A 16,686-nucleotide genomic window follows, 5' to 3' on the forward strand; every position below is an offset into this window, starting at 1 on the left:
GAAACTTCAATACGTTATTTATTAAATGATAAAAGACAGACGTATGGAATAAATTTTAAGTAATAAAGGTAAGAGTAAAAATAAACAGTTTTATAACTAAATCATAAGTACAAGAATATTATTCTCGAAAAACATTACAGAGTTATTCTTTGCGTGATGTAAGTCATAATCATACACAACCTTTGATCGTTTTGAGTCAATCACATGAGAAAAGAGAGAACTAAATACAGTAAGTTATGACATTCTTTTCTCTTGATTTCAAAATCTGGTCTCGTGGTCAAACAACTTTTTATGAGATCAGTTTCGAATCTCAGGATTTTCATAAGTCAGTGCACATTCGAAGCCGGATTCTGACCAGAACAGAGTTTGAGTTGAACAATCTACACTGGATACGGAAGGGCATACTTGGTAGCACAAACAATTTTGATGGGTTGTTTAACTATCACGATTCTACCAACTTAATTATTCTATATTGATTTAAATACGCATACCAAACTTTGTCGTTACTGACGTGTAGAGCAGATAAATTTATCTTTTTTGTAATTAAACAGAAATCGTTGCAAGATAGCCTTGTAAACCTTTCGTTTAAAGCAGTTATAGAGATAAATTTGCAATTGTTTTAACACAATGCATGACTGATTGTATTAAAGTCGAGATTAAGAATAACTGGAATTATAAAGAGCTTATATAGTAATAAATGATTGTATAATTCAATCTTACCTGCCATTTCAGATATGTATCCAGACAAAAGGACAAAAGATATTGTCTGGGGAACGGACAAACAATGCAATTTGCACACCCTTCTTCCGATTTCACTAGCCGGAGATATCAAACTGATTTAACTTACCACAGTGTTCGACATTTGCAGAAATGAAATCATGATCACAAAGTAGAAAACCATTTTTATTCGATTTCTATATTTTCCATTCATGATCATATAGAATGAGTGTGACGAGATGAATTATACGTCATATACTGCATTTCGGCTGGTGAAACGGCTATGGATTATTCAAGCATCATGTTCAGTATATCATACGGTATTTAGTGTGATGCTCAAACACTTGTTTAAGTCTCACTCATATCAAACTATTTTAAGATATCATGGATGGAAGGTGATGCTTGAATTTTGAGATTATTTATTAGTGCATTAAGGTTTTCATTTGTATCGGTAAAATTGTAACTGTTTAAGCTAACTGGCCAGTTTACAAAGTAATTTAGCTTTTGTGCCATGTCCTGTTTGGTGTCCTGTTAGGCTCCTTGCAAGTGGTTCTGTGTTAAGAGATGCGTGCATTGGAAATCATTCTTGCTTTTTTGATCTTGTTTTTCATAATTTTTATTTCATAATTATTTCAACAGAGCAGGACATTATTATTTTAACAATCAGTAGAACAATTCCTAGTGTCAGGTGCTGGGAAAATATTTATATATATTTAATACAAATTTACATAAGAAAACATACACAATAATTATAGACAATAAAATGCACCAACTATTATATTATGTTATACTTAAATAAAATTTATAAATATTTGCTTGTTTTGTTCTTGCTTTATGAACAATTTTATAATAATGTATTATCAAATGATATAATTCATGTTCATGATCATGCAATTCCTTGTTATTAAAAAATATTTTGAATAAAGCCATTAATGTAATGGTATTTAAATCATAATATGCCATTAAGATCAAGTTTATTTCTATAGAAAATCGATTCATGATTCAAAATTGTAATCTAAGGATAATTTTATATAACAAGACATGTCGATTCTTTATTAATTGTAAAATGGGAAAAAAGGGAAAACAAAGTTAAAAGAATGCAACCCCTGATACAGCCATGCCGCACCGTTAATGCACATAGAGGGTCATCGAATAAATAAATAGAGAGTCCACAAAGTATGTGTTTGAAAATATAACATATAACACAAAACGCATGACAGTGAAAATACTAGTATCATTTTATTCTGATAATCATTTGGGCTGGTTGTGATTATACTTTTTGTAATGTTTAGAGGCACTGACAATTACAGAGAATATGCAAACAAGACATTTATTAACACACACAGAATTAATAACAGCATGAAGTATCTCCTCTACAAAGAGTTTTTTTTAATAAGTATTTATTCATTTGTGATGTACAATTCATACCAGAAAAATGTAAAATCTGTATACAAAAGAAAACATCAAATATATCATTTGATAAAATAGCAATACGGCAATAAACTTTAATAGCACAAAACAGCGTAAAATGAATATTGCAACAAAAATGGAAAAACAAAATCCTCTAAATCCAATATATACAAACGAGCATTAATAGAAAGACAATCATATGTCGTCTTTTCATCATACATTTATATTAATTATAATTAATCAGTGATATTAAAGTATTTTGAAAATAAAAGAATATACTACAAATATAGACTTATTAAGCTTATGAACTAGTAGTTTATCTACGTTTCTATTTGTGTTGACAAAATACACATATTCTGCTTAAATGAACCGGATTTTACGTTTAATGGCGTTACCTTTTCGAATCGTTTAAGTTTTGCAATGACAAAAGGTTCCTCGTAAGTCAATCAGAAGGAAATGCTATTATGATTCTTCAACATTGATCAGACTGCAAAACGAGTTCTCAGATCATCAGAATGTGTTGACAATTGTTACAATGTTCCTTTCAATAAGAGAAAATCTTTCGCAGACCGTAGCTTTAGTTACATTGGACCTAAACTGTATAATCAATTACCGACAGAAATCAGAAACAGTAACACTATAGAAGCATTCAAGAGAAATCTTAAGACCCACATGTTCAGGGACTATTTCAAATTGTTTTAATTCAAAAGTGAAAAAGCGCAAATGACGTTTGAAATTTTAAAATTCATAGCTGTGATATGTAGTATATTCTAAAAGTGATTTTTCAATGTGATATTAGTAATCTTTTATCAATTTTTTATTATTCTTGATGCATGATATGTTCTTAACTTGAATTGATACCATTTTACTCATTTTCATTTAAAATCATTCAATAATTTCTTAATATCTGCTCATAACACTGTAACCATTTCTTAATAGTATTTTATTAGAAGTATTTTATTATCATTATTATTGCTGTACAACGCCATTGAATATGAATGTTTTGTAAAAATAGGCGTTTAAGTAAATAAAAAGTTTCAAGTTTCAAGTTTCAGACAATTAAGACTATGGAACATGATTATATCTTCCTGTTGCAACGGACAATTGATGAAAGTGTAATTGTAAATATGTATTAGTTAAAAAGTAATATTGATTATTATAAATCTACAAATCTTCTCATCAAAGGCCAAATTTTCTACCGTAATGGTTATATTTTAAGATATTTCAGCGTCAGATTATAACATTTCATATGTTTTAAATAAAAAAGTAAATTTTCATAGCTTTGATCTTGCTTTTTATTGGGTTTTACCTCACATCGACACAGTATAGGTCATATCGCGACGTTCCAGCTTTACTGGTAGAGGAAGACATCAGGTGCCCCTCCGTGCATTATTTCAGGCACGAACGGGCACCTGAGCAGAACCACCGACGTTCTGTAAGCTAGCTGGATAGCTTCCTCACATGAAGGAATCAAGGTTCCTGTCGGGATTCGAACCTACAGCGGGGAGGGGCAAGTGGTTTGAAGTCAACGACCTTAACCACTCGGCCATAAACGCCCTCCTTTTGTCTTTTATTCGACCATCGATGTTAATAAATGACACCGTGCCTAGTATAGATCATCATAGAAATCGTGGGGGTTGTCAATCTTAAGTAGGAATTTTATTATTTGATTTTGGTCACATTGACAAAATACGTGTTTAAGTTGTTTTTTACACTTTAAAATCTTTGTGTGGGGAAAAGAGTTTTCTTTGCCACATAATGATGAAAGTGTACGCCTAAAAGTGTTTCTTTTAATTGATTTTTCTTTTCATATACAGTTGTGCATTTTTTCATGTACAGTATTTTTTCGTGACTGTATGGTCTAGTGTGTGTAAATTATTAGATCACTAATAGAAGAAAATCACCGCAAGAACACTAACGACCTTGGTCTTTTTAATAAGAACATATGAGAAGATATGAGAATATATATTTTGGTATGAGTATTCCTGCTAAGGTATCTTCTTAGATAAAAATAAGAATTAACAAATATTTTGTGTATCATAACTTTTTATTATTAGAAAATACATACGTAACTTAAAAACTGATTAATCATTTCGCCGATAAATGCTTTTGATGGATGTATATCTAAATTGCGTATAGCAACGGTTGCATCCATCTGGTCTAGCGCTGTTATTTTATCATAGAGCCCTTTAAATGTATTGCGCAAGATATTGGTGTAAATTAATCCAATATAATCATTTACTCGGAGTTGCCATTTCCCAACATCCATTCTCCGATGTGTATGTGGTAATTTAATAAACACTTGGATTTTAGGTTTTGTTTCAAATATCAGCTCTAAACTCCTTCTTAATTCCAAAATATGTGCAGCATAATAATCCAAATGATACTGCTGGATATGAAGATATAAATGGAGCACTAGGAGAAGATCCTTCCCATTTCCTGGTCTTGATTTAATGAATTCTTCCAATGTATTGTTTTTGAAAAACTTATACATATTCGCCTTTCTAAATACAAAAACTGGAATACTATGTCCTAGAAAACATATTGTTACGTTGTATTTACATATTGTGCACGTTTCAAGTTTGCTCCATCCATAAAAACCATATTTACCACCAGGGCAGAGTTTCTCCATTAAATATGTACACCACTGAAAGAGAGTAGAGTCTCCCCAAAACACAATGGTTTTATTCCTTAAGCATTGTCCATCAAAGTGTTTAATACCTGTTAAATTGGATATTATAAAGTAGAAGAAAACATAATTAAAAACATAACAACTACAGAAAACCATGTACCATACCATGTTTGAAAATTATTTTTGATCAGAAGGAAATTTACACCCTTTCTTTCTTTCTTTCTTTCTTTCTTTCTTTCTTTAGGGATTATTATTTCACTCTATTTTACTGGATATCAGGTGCCCCTTCGTGCATTATTATAGGCATGAGAGGCGCCTGCGTATAGCCAGCTAGCTCAAATAGAATCCAAAGTCTCTTGTGGGATTTGAGTACACCTCGGTAAATGGGAAATGGTTTGAAGTCAACATCCTTACCTACTCAGCCATGGGCGCCCCACAAAAAAATCGTAGTAAAACGACATAAATTATTGATCTTTTCATCGTAATTGTGACATTGGAGCAGATGTCCTCAACAAGCAAATCAAAGTTGTATAATCTATATTTTTAAATCGTAAAATTCTGAAATTTATTAGCAGTAAAAACAATCTACATTTCAAATATAAAATGTCTCTAAAATGTATGTATCTTCCTATTCCACAAAAGATACCTTACCTTTACAATGCGAAAGAATCCATCTGTTATTGTAGAAATATCCTGTAGGCTTTTCTTTGAACCATAATTTAGTTTTATTGAAAATAGAACAAGGTATATAGGCTTCTTGAAACGTAGTCTTGTTTGCATCATTAGTTCTTGGCAGTATTTGTACGGTTATGTTTCGTGGTATGGTCGTGTGGCGATCACTTGAAAAAAGTATAAACACGATCTAATCCGGCATGATATCAAAACAATTCTTGATGTATATAAAGCTATACCTACATATATCTATTGTAGCAAAGATAAAAACGGTACAATTTTGTTTTACCATATTCTTATGACTAAATTTCAAAAGAATTGAAACTGATTTATCACACAAGTAAAGTGTATGTAACCAGAATAAAATATTCCAAAACAAAATTTTATACTGCTCTTTTCATTGGTGTTTAAACCGTTAGTAATGTCCTTCTGCAATTTGCTCTTGGGAAAAGACACACATATATTTCTTACAAACATTTATATTGCAAATAATCAACTTCGAAATACAAATAAACATTTTTAGATGTACTGGAAGTGCCTGCCTTGATGGCAGTGCATGCGATGATCAGGCAGCACAGATGTGGTGCTAGTGAAGACCATGATCACACTGCACAGACGTACTTTCAGTGCAGGCCATGATCAGGCGACACAGATGTGCTGCAAGTGAAGGTCATGATCAGGCAGCACCACAATGTTCTGGCAGTGCAGGCCATGACCAGGCAGCACAGATGTGCTAGCAGCGCAGGCCATAATCAGGCAGCAATGATGTGCAGACAGTGCTGGCCATGACCAGGCAACACTGATTGGCAGACAGTGCTGGCCATGATCAAGGAGCACAGATGTGCTTGCAGTGCAGGCCATGATCAGACGGTACAGACGTGCTCGCAGTTCTGGCCATGATCAAGGAGCATTGATGTGCTAGCAGTGCAGGTCATTGTCAGGCAGCACAGATGTGCTGGCTGTGCAGGTCATTGTCAGGCAATACAGATGTGCTTGCATTGCAGGCTATGATCAGATAGCATTTAAGTGCTTGCTGATCTTGTTTTTATTCTTCGCAAGAGTAGAATTAGTTGTCCCCAGCAGAGTAGGAGTATATTCCTTTAAAATCCAAATAATTATTACATGGATGTTAATAGTATTTTCTTTGCAGATTTAATGTCTTGCAATGTTGATGAAAGATGGAAACAATTATTGGTCTTTTATTATGATCAATTCAGCCACGGTATAGAGCTTGGCCATTCTGCATGAACATTCAGGCTGGCCGGACTCAGTATTGGTTGCAAATGCAAACCCATCGGTGTTACAGCTAGGTGAAAGCCATTTAATACAACAGATTGGATGAACAGTCAGAAGCCAGTCATGAATAGAATACAAAAACTAAAAACATACAGCCAATGAGCAGATCGCTGGCTTATGTCATTTGAAAATCGTTGTTTTGTTACCTTTGTCAACATTATCATTATGCCTATTGTTACTTTTGTCAACATAATGCTTTTATTTGTTAGTTAGACATAATGTACAAGTATTTAGTCAGTTCTAATAAACCATAATTTTATGTTGAAAATATATTTAAATTAGTATTTAAAGTAGTTGTTTCTTTGTTGTCCTTATAATTAGAATTTACCTTCTACTCAACTCGTCCTCGCATTTACTTATTCCTCTGGTGTAGTTTGTCCAGTGGCGAGTAACGGATGACCAATGATTACATGAAAGTTTCCCTTTCGGACTCCCGCAAAACCATGGTCGTGATTTGTTCCAGTAAGAAAAATCGCATACTTTTGATGTTTTAGAATGTTTTTAATATTATTTTATAATCTGGACCACATGCTGTTTTGTCAGAAAGATTCTTGTACGTAAATATTGCATTGATGCCGTCAAAGTCCTACAACAGATAAGTTTGTTTGTTTGTAGGGTTTCTGTATGAATATTTTAACGCCGATGGGAACACACTTTTGGCAATACTCTGTGGACGGTTGCCTTTTGCTGCTTTCCTGGATAGCTAACCAGTAATTACTTTACTCTCCGCAAATGGCCGACCGCTTTAGTTATGCAAGTATCATTATTTCGAGAATCAATCAATGGAGGGAAAAATGATCATTAAACATTAAATTTGAGACCAGTTGTCACTCTTCGCTCGAGGGGATTGAGTTCTCTCTATTGGGTTAAGCGGGAGGATAAAATACAAGAGAGTCAAGATGGCCCAAGATCGCTCACCTGAACCATCGAACGCATCCGAGCAGTTACAAAGACAAGCATTCTGACCGAGTTTCATGACAGGTGATTCACAAATGTGACCACTTAAGTGTTCACAAGAATTTTTGAGGAGTGTGATCTAGTTTTTTAACCCCAGGTAACCCTTATTCGAACTGGACCTAGAAATCATCAAAATATACTTTCAGACCCATTTCCATGATATTTAGATCAAAACGGTAGCCACTAGAGTGTTAAGAAGATGTTCTCTATGTTTAGCTCCTGTGACCTAGATTTTCATTCGAGATGACCAAAGCTCAAACTTGTTCAAACAATTACCTAGAAAAGCATCCTGACCAAGTTTGAGGACAATTGAGTCAAACATGTGACCACTATAGTGTTAACAGGGTTCTTCCATATCTTGGCGATGTGACCTTGTTTTTGAACCCAGGTGACCCATATTCGAACTTGACATAACATTTATCAAACTTTCAGACCAATTTCCAGGATATTTGGATCAAAACAGTAGCGCCTAAAGTGTTAACAAGATTTCTATATTTTACCTCCTGTGACCTAGTTTTTCATCCGAGCTGACCCATGTTCAAACTTATCCGAGCAGACAAATGAGTCAAAAATGTAACCACCGGAGTGTAAAATAGGGTTTTACATATTCGAGCGGTGTAACCTTATTTTTATTCCCAGGTGATCCATATTCAAATTTGATATAGAAGTCATCAAAACAAACTTTCAAACCAATTTCAGGGATATTTGGATCAACACAGTTGTCACAAGAGTGTTAACAAGGTTTTTTCTAGTATAAGCTCCTATGGCCTAGTTTTCCGAGATGACATATGTCCAAGCCCATCTGAGCAATTACATAAACGAGCATCCTGACTAAGTTTGATGAAAATTGAGTCAACAATGTGACCACTACAGTGTTAACAATGATTTTCTATTTTTAGCTCCTGTGACCTAGTTTTTCGTCTGAGCTGACTCATGTTCGAACTTAACCGAGCTATTACCTAGATAAAAAGCTAGATAAGCATCCTGACCAAATTTGATGATGATTGAGGAAACAATGTAACCCCTAGAGTGCTAACGAACAAATGTGTTGTCGGCCGACGGACGACAGACGACGGGCGATGGGCATTCAACGATCCTAAAAGCTCACCATGAGCTAGCTCATGTGAGCTAATAAATGAGTTTGATGACACGTGCTAAAGACAAAATATGATTTACTACAACTTACACAAAACTGAATGGAATGCAGTTTATTTGTTCATTCTCTTTGCAAACACTGAAATGCTTACATTTGAGCATTTGATTCATATAAGTCAATCATTTCAAAATTAGTGCAGTGCAATGGACACGTCCTGCTTTGAATGAGGTGCAGTCGGATTTTATGTTTTCACGTATTCCAATAAGATAACTAAAATTACTTAGAAAACTATTGCCGCACAATAACAACAACAACAACAAAAATCGTCAGAAAGGACAGAATAAAACCTACTCAGATGTTGTTGAAAAGGCAATTTCATGTCTATCGATAGAAACTGTTTTTTTAACGAAAATTTAAAAAAAGGACACTTATAATCATGTGATAAGAAAACAATTATACCCATATATTCCTTAAACGGACTGCAGCGGTAAGTATTTCTTTTGTGTACAACACTTCAACTTGTAACTGAGCCTGTCCAATCCATAGTGCTTGAACTGTTGCTGTGTATGTGCCATTTCCATGGTCAAAAATAGTACCAGGTGTGTATGCTTTTACGCGGTCATTGAATAGTCGTGCTCGTAAATGATCGCCTCCAGTTACCTTGGGTTTGCCATATCCATTGTACAATTCAACAGAAAAGCGAAAATATTCTCCAAGAACGACTGAACTTTTACCTGAATATAAATGATTGTGCGTGCATAAGCATTGAAGAATAAACACTTTTGTACTAATATTTTATGGTCATATCAGAGCTGTCGGTCCACCATACCTGCGTTACTGAATACCTAACTAGTAATATCAAATGTCCCGGCAAGTGACCAAATACTTATCTTACATGATTTCAAAATAAGTGGTGAGACACAGCTGACCACTCATCATAATGTCCGGGATCAATTGGCATGTATGGCCCTAGGAAAGAACAGCGACTCTTGTGAGTATATCGCGCGATGTGAGAGAAACCATTCTTACAAGTGAAGAAATTGATAATAAAGAAGTTGAGGCAACTTTTATTGTGTACTACTTATTACTTTTAAGGTTTTGGATATAAATAATTCTAAATGAATATCAAAGCAAATATATGTACGAAATATATCAAAAATTATTCCCGGAACCAGGTACAAAAAATTACAAACACGAAAAGGTGTCTGAACTTGTAATTTTTTAGTTACCTTGTAAATGAATTACGGAGCTCGATACTTCAGCAGCTAGCAAACTATCATTGCATCTTACACCCTGTTTATAATTTTCCAATGGGTTTCTAAATGCATCATGATATTTAAATCTGTTAATGAATAGAAATACAAATTTGGTTGAGCACTGGCAGTAATAAGATTTATAAATCATATAATCTATCAATATACTTTTGTTTAATCGAAGACCGTGGTGGGCATATATGTATTGTAATTTTGTATTGATGAATGGAATCAATAAACAAACAATTTTATTACAAACACAATGACATAACTATGCTTTTTTATTTCTTTATCTTTATGGTATTGATATCTGTTGTAAGCGTATAACAATTACAAGTAAATTTTCAATTATTTTAGCTTGATCGGTCTCCTGAATTGTAAGAAAATACTTATTTATTGTTATTTAACTCAAATCAGCTCTAATATACATAAAGAAATTTAATACTCACAAAGGTGTTTCTGCTTGTAAAGCAGTACGAGGGGATAAGTATGTCTGCAGGTAAATGATACTTAAACATGCAACTAAGCCAAACGATAGGTACATTTTTCTCCGGCTCAACCTGTAAAACAATGCAGTGATACTCTATCTACCAAAATTGTTTTATCAGTAGTTTTAAAAAACTCCGGTATCCAATATGTTCCAAAATAGGAACTTTGATTTATTGTTTACTTCTCTTCATAATATACAGATTATATTTATCTTTCTTGTCTAAGATGAACTTATATGTCATCAATGGGCTTCAAAAACAGTATTCCCAAATAGCACGGCAACTACGTTTAGTAAGGTATTGCTAGCAACATTCAGTCATTACATTTTATTTTCACAACTTTATTTAATTTTTTGGCAAAACTGTCATTTGTGTATTATTACATGTGAACTTTTTGTTGTGTACATAACTTTGTTTCACGTGGATCGGCCTATTATGGGCACATTTACCGTAAGTATTTTAAATATTGATCAAACAAAAAGAATCTATCATTTTGATTTTCTTATAAAATATTGCTTGAGAAACAAAATATGTGGATTAAATTCTTTATGATTTCATTGAAGTTCAAATAAAGTTTGAAATCCCTTGAGAAATGATTATTTATCTGCTGTACAGGAAAATAAGTAGACACCAAGCATTCGACCGCTGTCATTCTCAAACCTAACCATTGTTTTCCTTTGCAATCTGCATGTCTATTAGACAATTCACATTTGATAATTTAAATAATGCAAGAAAACTTTTTCTATACTTACTTCAACATATTTTCCATTTCCAACATTTTAAAATGTATTGATTTAAGTTCTTATGGTAGATCCGAAAAATATTTATTTGCTGTATAGGGTTACACTAATTTTAAATAAACAAAATGTACATTTTATCAGAAAAACAGCACAATTTATCAATGTACGTAATAAACACATAAAAACGAAACGTATCATATGGTGTTACAATTAATATCTAGTTGCTGTATAGGGTATAGGGTTACACTAATTCTAAATAAACAAACGAAATGTATTTTACAAGAAGAAAAAAAAGCACAATTTATCGATGTACGTAATAAATACATAACTACGAAACTAAAGTGAAGCACGCATCGCTTGAACTATAATTTTCCTGTTTGCTTCATCAAGTCTTTAGTAATATTAGGCTTCTAACCAGTGAGTGTTTCAATGGTTCACCATATTTTCGTATTCATATAAAGTGTTTTCGTTTTTCTCTGATATATTTATACATAAACTACCCGAAATATTTGTACATGCAATACGCTTCTTTATTCTTTTGACAATTTAAAGCAACGATTATGGGTTTGTTTGGAGCTAAGTTTTAGTTTGATCTGCTGAACTGCTGTAATTGCCTTAGGATTGTGAATAAAACATTATAGTTATCAAGCTCTTTGTTATCACGACAGTAATAACAGCGTGGAAGCTGTGATAATGCCAATAATGTTCTGTTTCAGTTCTTCTTATCTACTAATTTGTATAACGTCCGATCTATACTATTGTGCCTTTGTGGATGTTATAAATCTTATCTATATTTTTTTAATAATAATAATATACATTTTGAAATAATAATACGGATATCATAATGTAATATATGAATTATTAAAATAAATTACGAAAAATTTTATCTAAAACTTTAACAAGACTTACTTTTTATAAACAAAATTATTATTATTTTACCAAATATTTTATCTCAGTATTGTTATATTATTTAACTGAACATCATGATAACCGCTGTATGAGTACATCTGCGGATGTTCCTAATTCAAACTTTAAACATTTTATTTTAAAATGTTGAACTTTGCTTAAACCGGTGCTAGGGGGCGTGGACGGTAACTTGCACTTTCCATTACCGTTCATGAACAGGCTCAATTAAACCGAGCCTTCAACATTTTCAATGTTGCCGTTTTGGGCGATTTTTAGGGATTCATATTTTCTATATTTAAACAAACATCAGGTCTATTCGACGTATTCAAGTCAAGATTAGAGATTAATGTGTAGAATAGCAGTTTTAGTACTATTGTACTCATTTCTAAACCAGTTTTCTTTTATTCTGCACTTATATTACTAATAACCTGTTAATCTGCCAATTCTCGGATATAGATTGATCTTTATATGGCACTGTTTCATATTTACTGTCAATCTTTCAACCTTTTTCTCTTTTGTTGTGGTTTCGTCACCTTCCATTCGTACCATTTCTTTCTGTTCTTATTAGACTGCATCCACAAGTTCCTTCATTAAGTTTTCTATTGGATAATAGGCGGTCTGTCTTCTTCTTGTGTAACTTTGCTCATTTCTATATCTTTCGTATTAAATCCTATCGCAATTATTTCCAATTACAAAATGAAATGTATGTTGATCCGATTGGAACTTTAAAAAGTTATAATTGATAAAGTATATTTTACAGACAAATTAAACACAATATAATTTTTTTGTACTTATTTACATCTACAATGTATATACAAATACAAAAACAAAGCCCGATCACACATGTTGTAATGCTAAAACTTTCCACCATTATCTTGACTGAAGTCTACCTGGTAATATTTTATTTTTTAAAAAATGCTCCAGCCCATGGGATTTCAGAGAAAATTTATTAAAATTGCGATAAATAAGTATCAGGAAACCCATGATGTCCCAAAGCGGAAACAATATTGTCTAAAAAGACATCATGTGAGTTACTTTTTAGAGGACCTCTAGAGTATATCAAAGATTTGATCATTGAACTTTCTAATAAGAAGCTTTTTACATTTTTTAACCCTCTTTAGCCCTGTGAACTGACCGGACCTTTAAACAGGGATGTTCCAACTGTTTTTCCTGTAAAGTTTAGTTATATCAAGGCATTGATTATAAAAGAGATTTTGTTTAAAGAAAATGTTGACGACAAACAATATATAACTCACGAAGACGAATAAAAGACAATACTAGGTGATCTTAAATGAAGCGAGTAAAATATGACAAATAACAACCTTTCGAAAAAAAAAAACACTGTAACAATGAACTGAAAATTGCATATGTTTAGGAGTTAATTCAACCTTTATTATATTGTTTATAATTATATACTTGTTCATTTTCAATATAAAACGAAATGTAATAATAACGCTAAGGCACGATAAATTTTTAAACATTCTCAAGTAAATGTTTGTTCATTCATTTGCATAAATATGTTGCTTATTTGCGCTTGTTAGTAGGGTTTTATTTTGGGTAATTTTGTATCGCACAAACGCTACATTTACTTTAAGGAATTCGCAGTATCATATCAGCATTTTACTAATCTTGTGTTTTATTTTGGCAGGATAAATTCTAATATCAAAGCATTTAACTAAGATCTTTAACAAAAAATTAACTTCACTTAGGACTAACAATGTGTAAAAGAAGAGCAATTAAAGGTGAATTAAAATTTGAAGCATTATATAATTTTCATTTCGAACAAGAAAGTCTAAAATCTTGAGTAAATACCTTATATTATATTTTGTTGTAGCACAGCACACAATAGTATAACACAATAGTATACAATTATTGACTCATTATTCAATAATCATATTATATAATCTGCCTAGCATTGTGGGGTATTTTTAATCATATGTTTGGAATAAAAAGATTAGAGAAATATGCCATAAAACAAAATACAACTATTGTTAATAGTCAACGCAGAATAGTCATTGAAAATGGGTCCGATTCTATTTAAGGTACGGAAAATCAAAATTTATAATTTGGTCTGTTGAGATTGGAATTTTTATAGATCTTATACAATAACATTATATAAATCCCTCTTCATAAATAGACTAGTAAGTTTTAGCGTGTGAAATGATTGTTAATAATTGGTACATAATTTCAATGAATTAAAGGTTAGAAAAATGTCTTTGAAATGTTTGTTCCGTTTCTATTTCCATTGTCACTAACAGAATATTAGTTGGTAACTAAGACGCATGTCAACACATTTTGAGCTCCTGAAAACATTTAAAAATTATCACAGATAGCATCTTGGGCACTTAAAACAAGCAAACGATGATAAAAAATATACATTAAATCTACTACCGCTTAAAGTGTTAATTTTCACCCAATTAGAGGGGGGGGGGGGCGGTTTTTTTCTTGTTTTTTTTTTTTTTTTTTTCGTCGTTTTTTTGTTTTTCTATTTTGCAAATTAAAAAAATAAATAAATATTCTGGTAAAATAGGAAGAGTGAATGATTTGCACTTTGGCAAGCATGTTGTTAGACTATACGATATACAAATGTCGAATCTTGCCAGTACATACCATCATTTTAAAGAACCCAGTCAAGTCCCTTTTAAGGATTTAAACATTACATCATTGTTCTATTGTTAATCACGATAGTGGGGTAAATAAATCAATCACGGGGTGATAAAAATTCACACTGGCCAGGAAAGCAGATTTTCAATACATTTTAATTGCTTTCACAAATTTACACATCAACATATATACTACACTTATCCATGCTGTATGAAAAGGTATCTAGTGATAAACGTTGTACATATTTACTACCTCAAAACGGCGAACAGTGCTTATAAAATTTAAATTGATTTAACAAAAAATTTGGTATTTTTGTACGTCCAATATTTTTTTTCTAAAACAAGTCAATATTTAAAACTTTCTGGATTTACATCGATATTTAAAAGAGTGTAGCATTTTGAAACACATTAAATAAAACGGTAAAGGGTATTAATACACTGAAATGTTTTTGTGTGTTTTTTCTTTGAGCAAAGTAGTGGCGGATATATTATAAATGACTCTCTCTGAAGTATGGGATTTTCGAGCTTTATCAGAATGAAAAGGATGTTGCGAATAAGAAGTGTAGTGCTACTGCTGTTTCTGTTGCCGTTTATTTTCATATTAACTTACGTTACAGAAAGTTCAGAAACATACGTGCTTATACCTGAACCACTCAGAATTACTACATCATACGAGATGCACAATAAGAAATTTGTTTATATAAATGACAGTGTAATGTATAGTAACAAACGATGTTTTCATCTTTATTGGAAATATACAAGCAATGGAATGCCTCTGTCTGACCCGGGAACATCTCACTGTAAGCGTTTTATTACAATTGCTAAAAGTGAAGGAAGAACGGGCAACGATTTGTTTCAAACTGCTACAATTTTGGGATTGGCATATAGATATGATTTAATACCAGTTATTCCTTCATCGTACCCCTTAAACAAGTACTTTGACTTACCTAATATTGTTGATTTGAAGAAGAGAAAATTGTCAAATAATGTATTCCTTCATGCAAATGAAGTGGCAATATATAGAAACTTCAGTAAAAGACTTAAAGCAGAATCTCACAACTTTACCATGGTAGGTTGTTTTCAATCTTGGAGATATTTTAATACAGAACGAGATATTGTTCAAAACGCACTACGATTGAAATCTGTACATTTTCACAACGCTGAAAAGTATATGAAAATTATTAACCCTAAAGGCTATAAACAGGTTACAATTCATATCCGTCGTGGGGATTTTAGTGCCCCAGAACGATTAAAAAGAGGATATGCCGTAGTAGATGCTAAATTTGTTGACAAAGCCAAGAACATATTACAACAAAACACATCTGACATTGTATTTTATGTGGTTACAAATGACAAGAAATGGTGTGAAGAGAACTTGAAAAATGTCCATATAAGTCCATTCGACAATCCTGGTGACGATCTGGCAATTATGGCCTTGAGTGATCACGTGATAGTGTCAGCAGGAACATTCGGCTGGTGGGGAGCTTGGCTAGCAGGAGGGACAGCTGTTTATTATAAAGAGTTTCCTCGATCAAAAAGTTATATAGCAACCCTTTTTAATAAATATGATTATTACCCACCAGATTGGATAGGTATTAGATGAAAAATACTACTAATTATGTTTTTGTTAAGATTATGTTAACTTCAATTACAATTGATACTCATTTATTGTCAGACTAATCTTATACAATTATTGTATGATGACGTGAATTATAAATTATGTGGTCCTAGTTAATGTGATTTTTATTGAGGCCAAAGGCTGTCATTCGCAACAAGGGGGAAATTTGTAGCAATATAATTATTGTTTTTTTCTCAGGTAAATAAATGCATTTGTTGTCTGGAAGCAATATCAATTTATTGTAAGATATATCAATTTATTGTCAGATATATCAATTCGATGGAACAATTAACGATTA

General features: G+C 32.4%; 2 protein-coding genes across 2 annotated transcripts; one reads left to right on the forward strand and one right to left on the reverse strand.

The window, feature by feature from the left end:
• Positions 1 to 5,411: 5,411 nt before the first annotated feature.
• On the reverse strand, positions 5,412 to 12,024 carry LOC132737565 (NXPE family member 3-like). The gene is made up of 6 exons (XM_060724866.1): positions 11,274 to 12,024; positions 10,483 to 10,593; positions 10,010 to 10,122; positions 9,240 to 9,514; positions 7,056 to 7,313; positions 5,412 to 5,598 (listed from the first exon to the last, which is right to left on the reverse strand). The coding sequence occupies exons 1-5, from the start codon at positions 11,297 to 11,299 to the stop codon at positions 7,218 to 7,220; spliced, it is 621 nt and encodes a 206-aa protein (XP_060580849.1). The 5' UTR covers positions 11,300 to 12,024; the 3' UTR covers positions 5,412 to 5,598; positions 7,056 to 7,217.
• Positions 12,025 to 15,539: 3,515 nt separating this feature from the next.
• Positions 15,540 to 16,373, forward strand: LOC132737569 (galactoside alpha-(1,2)-fucosyltransferase 1-like). The gene has a single exon (XM_060724872.1). It carries the CDS (start codon positions 15,540 to 15,542, stop codon positions 16,371 to 16,373), a length of 834 nt encoding a protein of 277 aa, XP_060580855.1.
• The last annotated feature ends 313 nt before the right edge of the window (positions 16,374 to 16,686 follow it).

This window comes from Ruditapes philippinarum, unplaced genomic scaffold, assembly GCF_026571515.1.
Source record: "Ruditapes philippinarum isolate M1 unplaced genomic scaffold, ASM2657151v2 ctg2019_1_1_1_1, whole genome shotgun sequence".
Lineage (NCBI taxonomy): Eukaryota > Metazoa > Mollusca > Bivalvia > Venerida > Veneridae > Ruditapes > Ruditapes philippinarum.

Excerpts from the sequence above, each read along its gene's own strand:
- LOC132737565 (XM_060724866.1), bottom strand. The coding sequence starts at position 11,299 with ATGTTGGAAATGGAAAATATGTTGAA. Across the intron at positions 10,123-10,482 it reads TTACAAGCAGAAACACCTTT|ATTTAAATATCATGATGCAT; the intron begins GTGAGTATTAAA and ends ATTCATTAACAG. Across the intron at positions 7,314-9,239 it reads TCCGTTTAAGGAATATATGG|GACTTTGACGGCATCAATGC; the intron begins GTATAATTGTTT and ends TATCTGTTGTAG.
- LOC132737569 (XM_060724872.1), top strand. The coding sequence starts at position 15,540 with ATGCCTCTGTCTGACCCGGGAACATCTCACTGTAAGCGTTTTATTACA.